General features: G+C 43.9%; 1 protein-coding gene across 1 annotated transcript in view; it reads right to left on the bottom strand.

The window, feature by feature from the left end:
• Positions 1 to 3,407: 3,407 nt before the first annotated feature.
• Positions 3,408 to 16,755, bottom strand: part of haspin (histone H3 associated protein kinase) — a 58,038-nt gene continuing 44,690 nt past the window's right edge. The window contains exons 13-15 of the mRNA XM_041194587.1: positions 8,295 to 8,437; positions 6,919 to 7,021; positions 3,408 to 3,700 (exon numbers count right to left, since the gene is read on the bottom strand). Coding sequence (XP_041050521.1) covers positions 3,493 to 3,700; positions 6,919 to 7,021; positions 8,295 to 8,437 — 454 coding nt within the window. The 3' untranslated portion in view covers positions 3,408 to 3,492. The remainder of the gene's footprint in view (positions 3,701 to 6,918; positions 7,022 to 8,294; positions 8,438 to 16,755) is intronic.

Raw genomic sequence — 16,755 nt, 5'->3', positions numbered from 1 at the left:
GGGGGAGGGGGGTGGGGGGCGGAGGTGCACAGGGCTCAGGCATTGAGGACACCACCAAGCGCTGCTAATAACATGCCTCTCTGAGCCTTATCTTTAAATCTGCATGGGCTCACCACTCTGGAGGGTGCTGGCCTAGAACCTTCCACACAATCTGCAGTGCATCAATCAGATGGCACACAATCCAGTGGGTTATTTGTAAGACTGGAAGCATGAGAAAGATGCATGAAACCCAATTGCACTTAACCCCATCTTTTCTCTGTGCAGGAGAAGTTAAGCCATAATAGAACAGAGAGGGAGAAGATGGGAGGGGGCCGGCCACACTTAAAAAAACTGACCGACTTCAAGGAGGAACAGCCCAGCTAGCAGGGGTGGAGCAGGACAGATCCATCGGAGATGGAGAGATTAGCTTGTGGCCTCCATCCATTAAGGATCCATGCATGTCATAGAAACCCAAGGGTCAAGGGTTCTTCCATGTTGGAAGCAGCTCATGTGTCACTCACTCTCTCCTCTCTCCCTTACCACCAGGTGCCACCAGGAAGAGGGCGAGGCCCAAAAGTGAGGAAGCCCTGTCTAGCACTCAGACAAGCCCGGAGAGGAGCGAGGACATCGCAGATGAAGAAAGTGCACTTGTGGAGGCATCCCAGCAGACACTTGCACCCTCCACCAGCCCAGAGACACAAGCTTCAGTGGGTATTAGTTCTAGTTTAGGAAGGGTCTGCTGGTCACTGCATGGACATGTATCTGCAGCAGGAGGAGGCACAGTCGGCTCGCTGGCACTTGGAAAAGTGCTGGGCAAGAGGCATCTGCCAGGTTCGCGCCCAATGATGGGCCTCTGGAATCAGCCTTCAAAAGATGCTGGAGAGGAAGCAAGAGATGGGGGGGATATCAGGCAGAGGTGTCAGAGGCCCTCAACAGGGTGGCACGCGAGGTGGAGGTATCCGTCCATCTCCTGGCTGATGAATTGGTGCACGGAGGTCTCCTTGGATAGGGTGGCGAACTCCATCAGGATTCTGAGTGCCCGGCCCTTCCGCATCCCCTTTGCCTGTGACCCCTTCAGCCTCGTCCTTTGTCACCACATGGAACAGTTGCCCACAGCAGGACAGCCAAAGTAAGCCAGGCCTCGGATCTCCAGAGAACGGTCACCAAGTCATCCAAGGCAACAGGGCCAACTGCTCAGCAGTCTACCTCCACCCCTGCTGTGGATGATAGGGTCTACTTAGAAGAAGTGTTAGGGATAGAAAAATTAAGAAGCTCTGATTTCACAAGTGGTTGCACGGGTGCACTATCACTGTTACACATCTCACACTTTTGTAAATATAATTCACTTGCACTTTAATCATGTCTGACGTGCCCCCACCCCACAATATTTTCCGAGGGACACCCTGTGTCCCCTGGAATCAGGCATGTACAGGGAAGCAAAGGTCTTTGTCAGGGAAGTCTCCCACAGATGCTGAGCCTTTGCCCTTCACACTCTCATCTGTCCTAAGGCCTTAACATTGCAAGTACTACATGCTGGGGTTCCCCTTCAGTTGTCCAGCTGAGCATCTCCACCCACCCCGGATGACCCAATTCCCATGCAGCAGCTCAACATCTCCACCACAAAGCTCTGCACAGTATCTTGCAGCCATGGTCATCGTCACCTTTGATTTTAAGTCTAATATATTTTCCCCTCACCTCTGTCACCCACACGCTCCCACCATATCCATTGACCCTCCCCCTCCCCCCAACCCTAGGAATCACTTTTGACCTCCCCACAGTCACCCTTCAACACTCCCCCATCAGCTTCAGGTCAATGTAGAAGCCTCCTACCTTCCCGAACAGCCCACCCCGTTACGAAAAACATGTCCCTCCTCATCCTACCAACGCCCCCCCCCTCTGAATCCATGTCCCCTTCTGCATCTCCTCCAACAACCCTCAGTGCTCCTTCACTCAACAAGGGTGCACCCTCCCATCACTCCCTTTAAATGTCACCAGTCCATCCTACCAGTACCCTCAGTATGCCCCCAGGAATCCTCCATTGAAGCCCTTTCCCCTCTTCACCCCATGTCCATCCACACCTCAAAAGCCTGCCAATGCCTGTTCACACCTCTACAGCCCCTCCCGTGCCTCTTCATACCACTAGAACCCCTATGCACACACTTGCACAATGCCTCATGCCCCGTCTCGCCACCCCCCCACCCGACCACACTCCAGCATGGCCCTTCCTACCCTCCTGTTCTATGCCAGCTTACCCATTCCATGACGCCCACTGAATCATTCTTTCCCCTAGCACACCTCTTCATTCCTCTCCTCCCCATCGAACACCCCCTCCCCCCCACCAGCATAGACCATCACCACCCAACTAGTCGTCCACTAGCAGCTTGAAGATCTGAACCCTGGGAGAAGCTGCTGCGCCAAGAGCAACCACCCCCTGGATGCTGCTGTGCAGAGAAGATCCATGTGGTTAATGTTCCACCCACCCAATGCTGCACATGGTTTCCAGGCTCCAGTTGCCAGAAGCCTCCATCTTCCTTTCAGATATCAGTGAGCTGCCTCATGCCTTCTTCAGGTAAGTGCCAAATTGTACATGCCACGTTGGTCCGGACATGTAGCGTAATTTCCCATTGCTGGCTGCAGACGATCGGGAGGGTGGGCGATTCTGGTTGGGCCTTCCATTACCAGGACATAAATCGGTTTCACGCTGGCCTCTGGGGGGTAATTGTGACCCGTGGGAGCACAAAATCGTACCGTCGTTTTACACCTGCAGGGAACCGATTTTTCAGCTCCCGCTGCATTGCTCCCCACCCTGCCTACGATTAAACCTGCTGTGGGGGGGACTGGAAAACTCTGCCTCATATTGCACACTAAGAGCCCATAGACAGCAATTAGCTGAATGGCCAATGAAGCTACTTTTGTTGAGTGATGACTCCTGGTTTTTCTCAGAACCTTTAACATCCAACTATACAGGAAAATCATGTTACTGTCTCATTTGAAGACCAACAGTCCCAACAATGCAGCTCTTCCACAGTACTGCATTTGAGTGTCAACTTGAATGTGAGCTCAAACCACTCGCATAGATGCTGAACCCACAATCTCCAAGCTCGAGAGGAAGATAGGACCAACTCAAATCAGGCTAATATATAAAAGATATGGCTCGAGTAATTTTGTTTTATCTTACGTTCTATTGGCATACTGATTATTTCCAGTGCTATTAATAGTACTCGGTTTCTTTATGTGCCAACAAGAAAGAAATTAAAAATCAATTGCAAACTCTGTTTGAAAGGTCATACTTAGTCTGTCACTGAATGATGACCAATAGGTTAGAATGGAATTTCACTTTGGCAATATAAAAATTAAATACCAGATTTAATCTGTTACTGCATTACAAGCAATCATTTTACACTGGGATTTTATTTAAGGAATACATTACAGGATATTTTACAATATTTAAAAATCATTATTTTAAAGGTTATGCCAGTTTATTTACATATCTGAAAATTAAGGCAAAATACTTTAGCTGTTTTGAAACAGTCGACTTGATGATAGTAAATCTACAGCACATTGATACTCTAGAGATTCATGCATGAACTCCTTAAATTTATTTTCAAGTATCTTGTGAGCTCTGGTGGTTCTTTTCTTGTACCGCATGCTTAACATTTTGTCAGCCAGGTAATGCAGCCATAACACATTTGTGTGTGGATTGTACTCTGCCCAGTTGTTCCTGAGAAACAAAAGGAGGAAGTGTTCATCGGTTTCATTTAAAAAAGACAAAAGAGAAATACCTGTTTTAAAAGGTACCATCATTGTGAATTTTCAAGACTCCAATTCCGATAAACAGATGACTTAGAATATCAAGAATGGTATGCAAGCGTACTATAATTATTCCATAATAGTTTTGGATAGTTTAAAAAAGATTTCATGCTAAAAACTGTTGTGGATCATGTTGAGCCAAGCCTAAAAGTTGCATCTTCTATAAAGTGTCTGGATTGAATGTCACTTTGTCAATGCAGAAATGAGCCAAGAATTATTTTAGCTAAATTCTTTCAACAAATTATTGGTCATTAGAACAATAAATGCAAAAATAATCATTTTAAGACACTGATCATATCTGGTACGGCAGATAGTTGGTATTAATCCAATTCAGCAGACAGTGTAATTTGTACAATGAGGCCAAATTGCACTCAATATTGATCTAACCAAGAGAAACCTTGCTGTAAAGTAGCTGCATGTGCAAACTGGATAGTATTAATACTGTACTAGTAACAGCCTCCATAAGTATTTAGTCTGCTGTAGGTAACATCAGTATTCTACATGGTGGAGCAAGACACCATAAGAATATCACCAATTGCAACATTCATGATAGCCATTCATACAAAACAGAAAAAAATGCATAACAAAAACAAAAATACCTGGAAAAACTCAGCAGGTCTGGCAGCATCTGTGGAGAGGAGCACAGTTAATGTTGAGTCTGCATGACTCTTCAACAGAACTAAGGAAAAATAGAAAAGGGAAGAAATATAAGCTGGTTTTTGGGTGGGGCGGGGGGGGGGAGGAGACACAAGTAGAGCTGGATAGAGGGCCAGTCAGTGATAGGTGGAGATAGCCAAAAGATGTCACAGACAAAAGGACAAAGAGGTGTTGAAGGCGGTAATATTATCTAAAGGAATGTGCTAATTAAGGGTAGAAAGCAGGACGAGCAAGGTACAGATGGGGTGGGGTGAAGGAATCGAAAAAGGCTAAAAGGTAGAGATAAAACAATGGATGGAAATACATTTAAAAATAATGGAAATAGTTGGGAAAAGAAAAATCTATATAAATTATTGGAAAAAACAAAAAGGGAGAAAATCAGAAAGGGGGCGGGGATGGAGGAGAGAGATCGTGATCTAAAATTGTTGAACTCAATATTCAGTCCGGAAGGCTGTAAAGTGCCTTGTCGGATGATGAGGTGCTGTTCCTCCAGGTTGCATTGAGCTTTACTGGAACAATGCAGCAAGCCAAGGACGGACATGTGGGCATAAGAGCAGGGTGGTGTGTTGAAATGGCAAGTGACAGGGAGGTCTGGGTAATGCTTGTGGACAGGCCGAAGGTGTTCTGCAAAGCGGTCACCCAGTCTGCGTTTGGTCTCTCCAATGTAGAGGAAACCGCTTTGTGAGCAACGAATGCAGTCTTCTCCCTCCCAGAAACATGATATGGTCCCCCTTGTCCTCACTTATCACCCCAGCCTCTGCATTCAAAGGATCATCCTCCGCCATTTCCGCCAACTCCAGCATGATGCCACCACCAAACACATCTTCCCTTCACCTGCCCCCCCCCCCAACCCCCCCGGCGGCATTCCATAGGGATCATCCCCTCCGTGACACCCTGGTCCACTCCTCCATCACCCCCTACCCTCAACCCCCTCCCACGGCATCTTCTCATGCAACTGCAGAAGATGCAACACCTGCCCCTTTACTTCCCCTCTCCTCACCGTCCAAGGGCCTAAACACTCCTTTCAAGTGAAGCAGCATTTCACTTGCACTTCCCTCAACTTAGTCTACTGCATTCATTGCTCACATTGTGGTTTCCTCTACATTGGAGAGACCAAACGCAGACTGGGTGACCGCTTTGCAGAACACCTTCGGTCTGTCTGCAAGCGTTACCCAGACCTCCCTGTTGCTTGCCATTACAACACTCCACCCTGCTCTCATGCCCACATGTCCGTCCTTGGCTTGCTGCATTGTTCCAGTGAAGCTCAACGCAATCTGGACGAACAGCATCTCATCTTCCGACTGGGCACTTTACAGCCTTCCGGACTGAATATTGAGTTCAACAATTTTAGATCATGAACTCTCTCCTCCATCCCCACCCCATTTCCCATTTTCCCCCTCCTTTTTGTTTTTTCCAATAATTTATACAGATTTTTCTTTTCCCACCTATTTCCATTATTTTTAAATGTATTTCCAGCCATTGTTTTATCTCTACCTTTTAGCCTTTTTCGATTCCTTCACCCCACCCCATCCCCACTAGGGCTATCTGTACCTTGCCCGTCTTGCTTTCTACCCTTAATTAGCACATTCCTTTAGATAATATCACCACCTTCAACACCTCTTTGTCCTTTTGTCTGTGACATCTTTTGGTTATCTCCACCTATCACTGGCCCTCTATCCAGCTCTTCTTGTCCCACCTCCCCCTTAAACCAGCTTATATTTCACCTCTTCTATTTTTACTTAGTTCTGTTGAAGAGTCATGCAGACTCGAAACGTTAACTGTGTTCCTCTCCACAGATGCTGCCAGACCTGCTGAGCTTTTCCAGGTATTTTTGTTTTTGTTTTGGATTTCCAGCATCCGTAGTTTTTTGCTTTTATCTTAGAAAAAGATGCATTTTCAGTACACATTTGAATATTTCATATGTTTATACTGTATCACATTGTGCACTATTCTTATCAGGGGTTTAAAAATAAACCTATTAATATCTATAAAAGGATTATGTACAACGTAATGTATTCACACATGGATTTAATTGGTTAGAAATTATAACACCAAAATGGGACTTCTGGTAACATAATGAGCCAGGTAGGTGCCAAAGACAATATTCCAGACTGATGCTAATTCCTGACAAAATCATCATACCCTGTTCCTCTTACATAATTCCTAACCACAACTGGGTGCAAAAAATTTAGAATGGCATCACAAACTAACAGCTCGTGCCAGCTCCCACAAAGGGATAAACTTGCCCTTTGCTATCCAGCTATGCCCACTTAACCCAAGTGACTTTTCAAATTATCCCAATCTCCAAAGAGTGCAGAGTTCCCAAAATGTGCATCACCATTTTGGCAATCTTAAATGCTTCAATGCTTCCGCTGCAAGTGCCGTATATCATGTGACAAATACAAAGTGATGTTTCAAAACATATGGATGTACTCTATTAAGAAAAATTCTTAAATACTCTCAATTACTCACAGGTTTTCCTTCTTCATTTTTCTGTATATATCAAATTGATAATCTCCTTGACCATGAAAGAAACTATCCTCAGAGGAAAGATCACAAAAGTGTACAACATCATCTGGGGAGAGAAAATCATTTCAGTGTATTAAATGTAGGGAATAATAGATATGTGAGTGTGATTGCAGTACACTGATTAAAATAAAGTGTTCAGATCAAATCATAACCCAGCAAAGCTAGGAGTAATGTTCCAATCTCCACAATGCCATTACAGCATTCGGGTTACTCCAACTGCACCAGAGATGGGATCTTTCTGATAAGATGGTAAATCAATGGGTCATCTATCTGTCAAGAGGGTTGTAAAAGATCCAAGGCACTATTTGAAGAGGTGGAGAAGAGTTCGCCCCATTGTACTTGGCGCATTTATTAGTTAACCAACCCTAAGATTATTTGGTCATTTACTTCACTACTGTTTATGGAGCTTGTTGAATGCAAATTTGCTTCCTCCCTTCTCAACAGTGACTGCAGTTCAAAAGTTCTTAATTGGCTGTTAAGACCTTTGCAACATCGTGAGATATTGAAAAGCACTGTATAAGTGCAAGTCTCTTGCAGGGGCTCTGTTCACAATTTTCCAATCCTTGAATATGGGAGTGATGATAAAGGACTGGAGGACTGCAAATGTTACACCCCTATTTAAAAAAGGAGAAATGGATAAATCAGGCAACTACAGGTCGACAACCTAAGATCGATGGTGGGGATACTTTTTTTTGAGACAATAATCTGGGACAAAATTAATTGACATTTGGAAACGTATGGGCTAATAAAAGAACATCAGCATGATTGTATTAAAGGCAAATTGTGTCTGACTAACTTAACTGGATTCTTTAATGAAGAAACAAAGCATTGATGAGAGTAGTGTGGTTGATATCTATATGGATTGTTGACAAAGTACCACATAATGGACTTATTAGCAAAATTTTCACACAAGGGGTGATAGAAGTTTGGAACTTCCTTTCACAAACAACAATTAATGCTGGGTCAATGATAATTTTAGTTCTCAGATTGACAAATTTCTGTCAGCCAAAAATATTAAAGGATTCTGTTAACCAAAGATATTAAAGGATTTGGGCAAATGCAGGTATATGGAGTTTGGTCACAGATCAGCCATGATCCCCTTGAATGGCGAAACAGGCTTAAGAGGGCAAATGGCCTACTCCTGCTCCTATATTATAAAGCAATTCTTGATATTTCTTTTTCCTATATTAATATTAGATTCAGTACCACAATGTATGAGCTGAAAAAAACTCCAGGTCCAATTGATCAAGGGAGCAGGAGTATTTAAAAAAAAAACAGAACTCATGGCTTTATTAAAATGCATTGACAATATTACTGACCTCTTCCCATTCTTGATAGAGTATAATCAATAATATTGACCATAAATCCATGACTATCAATGTTGAAAGTATTCCCACACAATTTGTATTCAACCTGTTTGATGTCAGTTTTCTTGATAAGAACATTACCCCAGTGCAAGTCTCTGAAAATGAATTCAAACAAGGATCTAGATAAATACACAATTAATATCAAAAAATAACCTGGCAGATTATGAAAATATCTAGGAACCAACATTTCTGGGGCTGAGGGCAGATTTCTATGTGATGCCAGGAGGGAATCCACAAGTTCAGGCAGAGTCCAGATTTGCCACATCTTACACAACTTCCAAAATTTGTAATCCAAAATGGTGGGTGATTTTTGGTTCCCCCGGCTGTCAGTCAGATTTGTCATGTCAGGAATTACCACAGAATTCCATCCAGTTCAATTGGAGATAGCTGGCAAAGCAAAAATCAAAAAAATGTCTCCACTACTTTTCTTTAGACAACGACTTTACACCTCACCAGGGCATTGCTTCCACAGGTGGGGGGTCCATTGGACCCAAATGTTGAAAATCTTGTCCTGTAATTTGGAACTTAAATGGCTGGGAAAAAAGTGGCAGGCGGAAGTCCTGTCCCATCACATCTCCACCCCCTTATAATGATCTATGAAATTTGCTGACCCAAGTTTTTAGTTGCTTGGAAGAAAAAACATTGATATCAAAGTAAAATTGAAAACTGAAAAAAAACTGCAGCAATTAAATTATTCCTGCAATAGAATTAACTACCCATTATCAGTTTAATTCATTTTCTTTCTTTGAATGTGGTTTATTCTCCACATACCATATCCTTCACAGGCTAATAAAAATCAATGGAATAGTAGCCCTTCAGTAGTTTCTATTATGTACATCAATATGATACCCCCATTCTCAAAAGTCACAACTGGCCAGCTTAGCGACAGAGAGCAAAATCAGTAACAAATGATGTACAATAGCATTTTCGCCATCGTGTCAACAGATTAGGCTACCGTGGCAAAAAACATGGGTGTGCTACAAATAATTTCATATTAGCACCAAATTCAAGTCAAACAAAACATATTGATTTTGGAATACAGATCTCGGTTATAATATTTGGTAAAGATGTAAGGAGCACCTCATGTTTGAATGCAATGCATGATACTGACTTATGAAATGGTCATAACTTGGAGTGGAATGAACTTCTATTTAATCAGTAAATGAAACATTCCACAACACTTCCAGACATAGGCTGCTTTGCGTTCATGGTTTTATGGGCAAATGAACTAAAGAACCGCTCATATTTCACACGCATTTATTTCCTTACATCTCCCCGAAGGAACAGCTCAAGCACAGATACCAACAGGCCTCCAGTACCTCCCAAATGTGGTGAAAGCAACTGAAGGTATTTATCCCAGCTACATATGATCCTGTCCTCATCTGGAGAAAAATTTTCCCATGGGGCTGAATGTTACACTGATTGGGCGGGCACACACACACCCGACCCGACTGGGCGTGAAATTGCGCGAGATGACATTGGGCAAGCATCCTGACATCATCCCACGCTCACACAATATTTCGGTCAGCAGGTGTGCGCAAAAGTCGGAAGCATGCCCACCGACAATTAAAAGGTAAATGAAGCCCTCTAACAGCACAATTGTCTGTCAATTTACGTAGCCCGTCCAGCCTTATGGTTGGCAGACAGGCAAATCAGCCAGGCGGCCTTGGCATTTTTCAACAAACCTCATCCAAGGGTGGGATGAGATTTCCATGATGAAATATAAATAAATTTCTGTGGACAGCATTTTCATAAGCTAACTTTTCAGGTCACTGTTTAAGATGCATGGACATATTTTTTCAGCTTTCGAAACCTTTACTTTTGCTTTTTCGGGTCTTTGGCTCCAAGGCAGCACTCTGCCTTCAAGGAGCTTTCTATGAACACTGGCCCGCATCTGCCCTGACGTCATCATCTGCCCTCTTCCCGCCCCCATCCCGGCAGCGCTGAGCTTTTCAGCGCATGTTTCACACTGGCTGGCTGTTAATTGGCGAGCCAGCGCGAAATCACGGTCAGCAGCCGATCGCGGTCAGCTGTCCGTTTCCCGGCTGATCCCGGGGGCGGGCTCATAAGGGCAAAAGACATAAGAAATAGGAGCAGCAGTGGACCATACGGCCTGTTGAATCTGCTCTGCCATTCAATATGATCATAGCTGATCTTCAGCTTCAACTCCACTTTCCCATCCACTCCTCATATCCCTTCATAACCCAAAAAACCAAATATCTGTCCATCCCAGCCTTAAATACATTCAATGATAGAACATCCACGACCCTCTGGGGTAGAAATTTTCAAAGATTCACAACCCTTTGAGTGAAGAAATTTCTCCTCATCTCAGTCCTAAACAATTGACCTCATCATCAGGCTGCGCCCCCACGTTCCCCAGCCAGGGAAAACAACCTCAATGTCTACCCTGTTAATCCCCTTCAGAATCGTGTATGTTTCAATGAGATTGAAAGCCAGAGAATACAGAGCCAATTTACTCAGTGTCTCATCAAAGGACAACCATCTCATCCCAGGGAACAATCTATTGAACCTCCACTGCACTGCCTCCTTGCAAGTAAATCCTTCCTTAAATATGCAGGCCAAAACAGCATACAGTATCACACATCAGCAATGCAGCCCAACCAAATTTTTTAAATACATGCAAATTAAGGTGGACGATATAACAGGCATACAGTTCTCCATTTTGTCACATGGCCCTACACCCATGTGTTTCTCTATACTGAGATGCAAGAGGAAAATTAATTGAGGCTCAGTAGCACCACTACTGACTGAGTTGACCGAGTCCTAAATGACATAGTTGCTAGACTAGATATGCGGCAGGTGGTGAGGGAACCAACAAGAGGGAAAAACATGCTTGACTTCATCCTCACCAACCTACCTGCTGTAGGTGTATCTGTCCATGACAGTATGAGTAAGAATGACCACTACACAGTCATTGTGGAGACAAAATCCCGCCTTCACATTGAGGATACCCTCCATCGTGTTGTGTGGTACTAACACAGTGCTAAATGGGATAGATTTCGAACAGATCTAGCAACTCAAGACCTGGCATCCACGAGGCGCTGCGGGCCCTCAGCAGCAGCAGAATTGTAATCAACCACAATCTGTAACCTCACGGCCCAGCATATCCCCTACTCTACGATTATCATCAAGCCAGAGGATCAACCCTGGTTCAATGAAGAGTGCAGGAGGGCATGCCAGGAGCAGCACCAGGCATACCCAAAAATGAGGTGTCAACCTGGTGAATCTATAACACAGGACTACTTGCGTGCCTAACAGCATAAGCAGCAAGTCATAGAGCAGCTGCAATACAGGCATCTACCCTGCTACGTGGAAAATGGCCCAAAAAAGCTGAGCAAGCTGCAACATTCATGGAGCATGATGGTAAAGGATGCCAACAAAGAAGCAGTGCACATTCCATTCCTGCGCACTATCAGCAAAAGGGGAAGGGGCGGTTGATTGCAAGGAACAGAAGGTACCCCCCCTCCATTGGATGAGTCAGCACAAATGAGAAACTAACTTAATCACAAAGGAACAATGTAACAGATGTAACCTGTTTTACACATCGCTAAGTAAACCGATGACTATGACTCACATGGGTATGTGATTAAGAACGTTCTCAATGCTGGGTGCAACTTTATAGAAGGGACTTCTGAGACATCGACAGCGAAGACCTGCAGGAACAACCCTTGCAAAGTGGACCCTGAGTCAGGGACTCAGTGACAAGATCTACCGCCAAGCCAGAGACTGATCACCTCTCCTTGAACAGGTAGTATCATTACATTCCAAACTGTGTAAGCTTTGAGAGTTATTGTGGTAAAGCGCTTTGAATAAATCTGTGTGATATAATAAAGTCGACTTGAAACAAACTACCGTTAGTAAGACTTATTTGTCCATACGTCAGTTGCACTCATAGGCAGAGTCAACACCAGGTATGTCCTGCACACGAATAACAGAGCAAATCCAACCCAGCCAATTACCGCCCCATCAGTCTACTCCCGATTATCAGTAAGGTAATGGAAGGGGTCAAGTGGCACTTGCATAGCAATAACCTGCTCACTGATGCCCAGTTTAGGTTCCGCCAGGGACACTTAGCTCCTGACCTCGTTACAGCATTGGTTCAAGCATGGACAAAAGAGCTGAACTTCCAAGGTGAGGTGAGAGTGACTGCCCTTGACATCAAGGAAGCATTTGACAAAGTGTGGCACCAAGGAGCCCTAGCAAAACTGGAGTCAATGGGAATCAGGGGGAAAACTCTCCGCTGGTTGGAGTCACACCTAGCACAAAGGAAGATGGTTGTTGTTGTTGGAGGTCAGTCATCTCAGCTCCAGGACATCACTGCAGGAGTTCCTCAGGGTAGTGTCCTAAGCCAAACCATCTTCAGCTGCTTCATCAAAGACTTCCCTTCCATCATAAGGTTAGAAGTAGGAGTGTTTGCTAATGATTGCACAGTGTTCAGCATCATTTACGGCTCCTCAGATACTGAAGCAGTCCATGTCCAAATGCGGCAAGACCTGAACAATATCCAGGCTTGGGCTGACAAGTGGCAAGTAACATTCGTGCCACACTAGTGTCAGGCAATGACCATCTCCAACAAGAGAGAATCCAACCATTGCCCCAAGATGTTCAATGGCATAACCATCACTGAATCCCCAAATATCAACACCCTGGGGATAACCATCGACAGGAAACTGAACTGAACTAGGCATATAAATACCGTGGCTACAAGAACAGGTCAGAGGCTAGGAATCGTGCGACGAGTAACTCACCTCCTGATTCCCCAAAACCTGTCCACCATCTACAAGGCACAAGTTATGTACAAGCGTGATTGAATACTCCCCACTTGCCTGGATGAGCGCACCTCCCACAACACTGAAGAAGCTGGACACCTGCTTGACTGGCACCCACAAACATTCAATCCCTCCACCACCAATGCAAAGCAGCAGCAGTGTGTACCATCTACAAGATGCACTGCAGGAATTCACCAAGGCTCCTTAGACAGCACCTTCCAAACCCACGACCACTACCACCTAGAACGACAAGGGCAGCAGATAGATGGGAACACCACCACCTGGAGGTTCCCCTCCAAGTTATTCACCATCCTGACTTGAAAATATATCGCTGTTCCTTCACTATTGCTGGATCAAAATCCTGGAACTCCCTCCCTAACAGCACTATGGATGCACCTACACCACATGGACTGCGTCGGTTTAAGAAGGCAGCTCACCGCCACCTTCTCAAGGGCAACTCGGGATGGGCAATAAATGCTGGCCCAGCCAGCGAAGCCCACATTCCATAAATGAATTTTTAAAAAAAAGACCAAAATTGTTCACATTATTCTAGGTGTGATCTAACTAGTGCCTTGTATAGTTTTAGCAAGACTTCCCTGTCTTTAATACTCCATTCTCTTTGAAATAAAGGTCAACATTCCAGTTGCCTTAACCATTACCTGCTGAACTTGTATGCTAGCTTTTTGGGATTCATGCACAAGGACTCCCAAATCCCTCTGTGCTGCAGCTTTCTTCAGTCTTTCTCCATTTAAATAGTATTCAGCTCCACTTTTCTTCCTGCCAAAGTGCATAACCTCACACTTTTCCACATTATATTCCAGCTGCCACATTTTGGCCCACTCACTTAACCTGTCTATATCCCTCTGTAGATTCTTTGGGAAGAATTTCCCCCCCCGTTGGGGGGGGAAGTGCAGGAGCGGGTGCAGCCCCCCGCTCACCAACCTAAAGATCCTGCTCTTTGTGTCATCCTCACCACTTGCCTTCCCACCTATTTTTGCGTCATCCGCAAACTTGGTGATTCATTTCCCTCATCCAAGTCATTATTATATATTGTAAATAATTGTGGCTTCAACACTGATCCTTGTGGGACTCCACTAGTTACAGGTTGCAATCCTGAAAATGCCGCCCCCCCCCCCCCCCCCCCCCCCCCCCGAATCTCAACTCTGTCATCTATTAGTCAGCCAGTCCTCTATCCATGCTAATATACCACCCCCAACACTATGGGCTCTTATGTTATTAAGTAGCCTTATGTGTGGTACCTTATCGAATGCCTTTTGGAAATCCAAATATATTACATCCACTGGTTCCCCGTTATCTATCCTGCTTGTTACCTCCTCAAGAATTCTAATAAATTTGTCAGGCATGATTTCCCCTTCATAAAGCCATGCTGACTCTGCTTGATTATATTATGCATTTCTAAATGCTCTGCTATTACAACCTTTATAACAGACTTCAACATTTTCCCAATGACAAACGTTAAGCTAACTGGTCCATAGTTACCTGTTTTTTTGTCTCCCTCCCTTTTTGAATAAGGGTGTTACATTGGCAGTTTTCCAATCCTCTGGGACTTTTCCAAAATTTAAGGACTCTTGGAAGATTACTACCAGTGCATCCACTATCTCTGCAGCTATTTCCATTAATATCCTAGGATGCAACCCATCAGGACCAGGTGACTAATTGGCCTTTAGTCCCATTAGCTTCCTTAGTACTTTTTCTCTGGTGATAGTTATTTTATTTATTTCCTCCCCTCTCTTTGCTCCATGACTATTTACTATTTTTGGTATGCTATTAGTGTATTCTACCGTGAAGACTGATGCAAAGTATTTATTCAACTCCTCTGCCATTTCCTGGTTCCCCATTATTATTTTCCCAGCCTCATTCTCTAAGGGGCCTATATTGACTTTGGCCTCTCTCTTCCTTTTTATAAATTTAAAGGAAGTTCTTACTGTCCATTTTTATATTACTTGCTACTTTACCCTCAAAGTTTATTTTCTCCCTCTTTATTATTTTTTTAGTCATCTTCTGTTGGTTTTTAAAACTTTCCAAATCCTCTGGCTTACCACTAATCTTTGCCACATTGTATGCTTTTTCTTTCACTTTGATATTATCCTTAACTTCCTTGGTTAACCATGGTTGGTTTATCCCCTAGTCTCCAACAATCCTTCTTCCTCACTGAGATATATCTTTGTTGTGAGTCATGAACTATTTTCTTAAACGTCTGCCATTGTTCATCAACTGTCTTTTCTGCTAAACTTCTTTCCCAGTCCACTCCTGCCAACTCTGCCCTCATTCCTTTGTAATTACCCTTATTTAAGTTTAGCACAGTTGTTTCCAAACTATGTTTCTCACTCAAACAAATGCTAAATTCCACCATGTTTTGGTCACTGTTTCCTAGGAGATCTTTTTCTCTGAGATCATTTATTAAACCTGCTTCGTTACACATTACCAGGACCAAAATAGCCTGGTTCCTGGTTGGATCCACAACATATAATTCTAAGAAACTGTCCCAGATACACACTATGAATTCTTGCTCATGGCTACCTCTGCCAATTTGATTTTCCCAATCTACATGGAGATTAAAATCATTAATATAATTTTTTTTACACGTCCTTATTATTTCCTGATTTATTCTCTGCTCAACAGCATAGCTACTGTTAAGGGGCCTATAGACTACTCCCACCAGTGTCTTCTTTCCCTTGATATTTCTTCCCTCCACCCATTTGGATTCCGCATCTTCCAAACCAAGATCATTTCTTGCTATCGTACTTATTCCATCTCGTACTAACAAAGCTACCCCACAACCCTTTCCTTCCTTTTGAAAAGTCACACACCCGAGCATTTAGTTCCCAGCTTTGATCTCCTTGTAACCATGTCTCCGTAATGGCTATAAGATCATTCCCATTAATCTCTATATGTGCCACTAATTCATTAATTTTGTTCCAAATACTACGTGCATTTAAGTAAAGAGCCATTAATTTTGCCTTTTTACCAATTTCCCCCTTTGACCCTATTTGCTTTTTTTAATGTTTGTTCACTCTGTCCCTTCCTATCACACGCTGGGTATCATTACCTAAGTAGCTGCTGCCATATCCTTTTCCTTTGTAAGCCTACTTATCCCCTCTCCAGAACCCTCCACCCCTCTATTTAGTTTAAAGCCCTCTCTACAGTTCTAGTTATTCAATTCACCATGACACTGGTCCTAGCATGGTTCAAGTGAAGCCTATCTCACCGGAACTGCTCCCTTCTACCTCAATACTGATGCCAGTGCCCCCTGAACTGAAACCCATTCCTCTTACACCAATCTTTGAGCCACCCATTTAACTCCTTGACTTTATTTAACCTATGCCAGTTTGCCAGTGGTTTAGGTGGTAATCCCGAGATTATTACCTTAGAGGTTCTGTTTTTTAATTTAGCTCCTGTTCAAATTCTTTCAGCAGGGCCTCCTTTCTAGTCCTATCAATGTCATTGGTACCAGCGTGGACAATGGCAACTGGATCCCTCTCCTCCCATCCAAGTTCCTGTCTAGTCCTGAGGAGTTGTCCTTAACCCTGGCACCGGGCAGGCAACACAGCCTTCGGGACTCTCGCTCAGGGCTGCAGAGAACAGTATCTATCCCACTAATT

This window comes from Carcharodon carcharias, chromosome 1, assembly GCF_017639515.1.
Source record: "Carcharodon carcharias isolate sCarCar2 chromosome 1, sCarCar2.pri, whole genome shotgun sequence".
NCBI lineage: Eukaryota > Metazoa > Chordata > Chondrichthyes > Lamniformes > Lamnidae > Carcharodon > Carcharodon carcharias.
The sequence above is the reverse complement of the archived record's forward strand: the minus strand, read 5'-3'. Positions and strand labels throughout refer to the sequence as shown.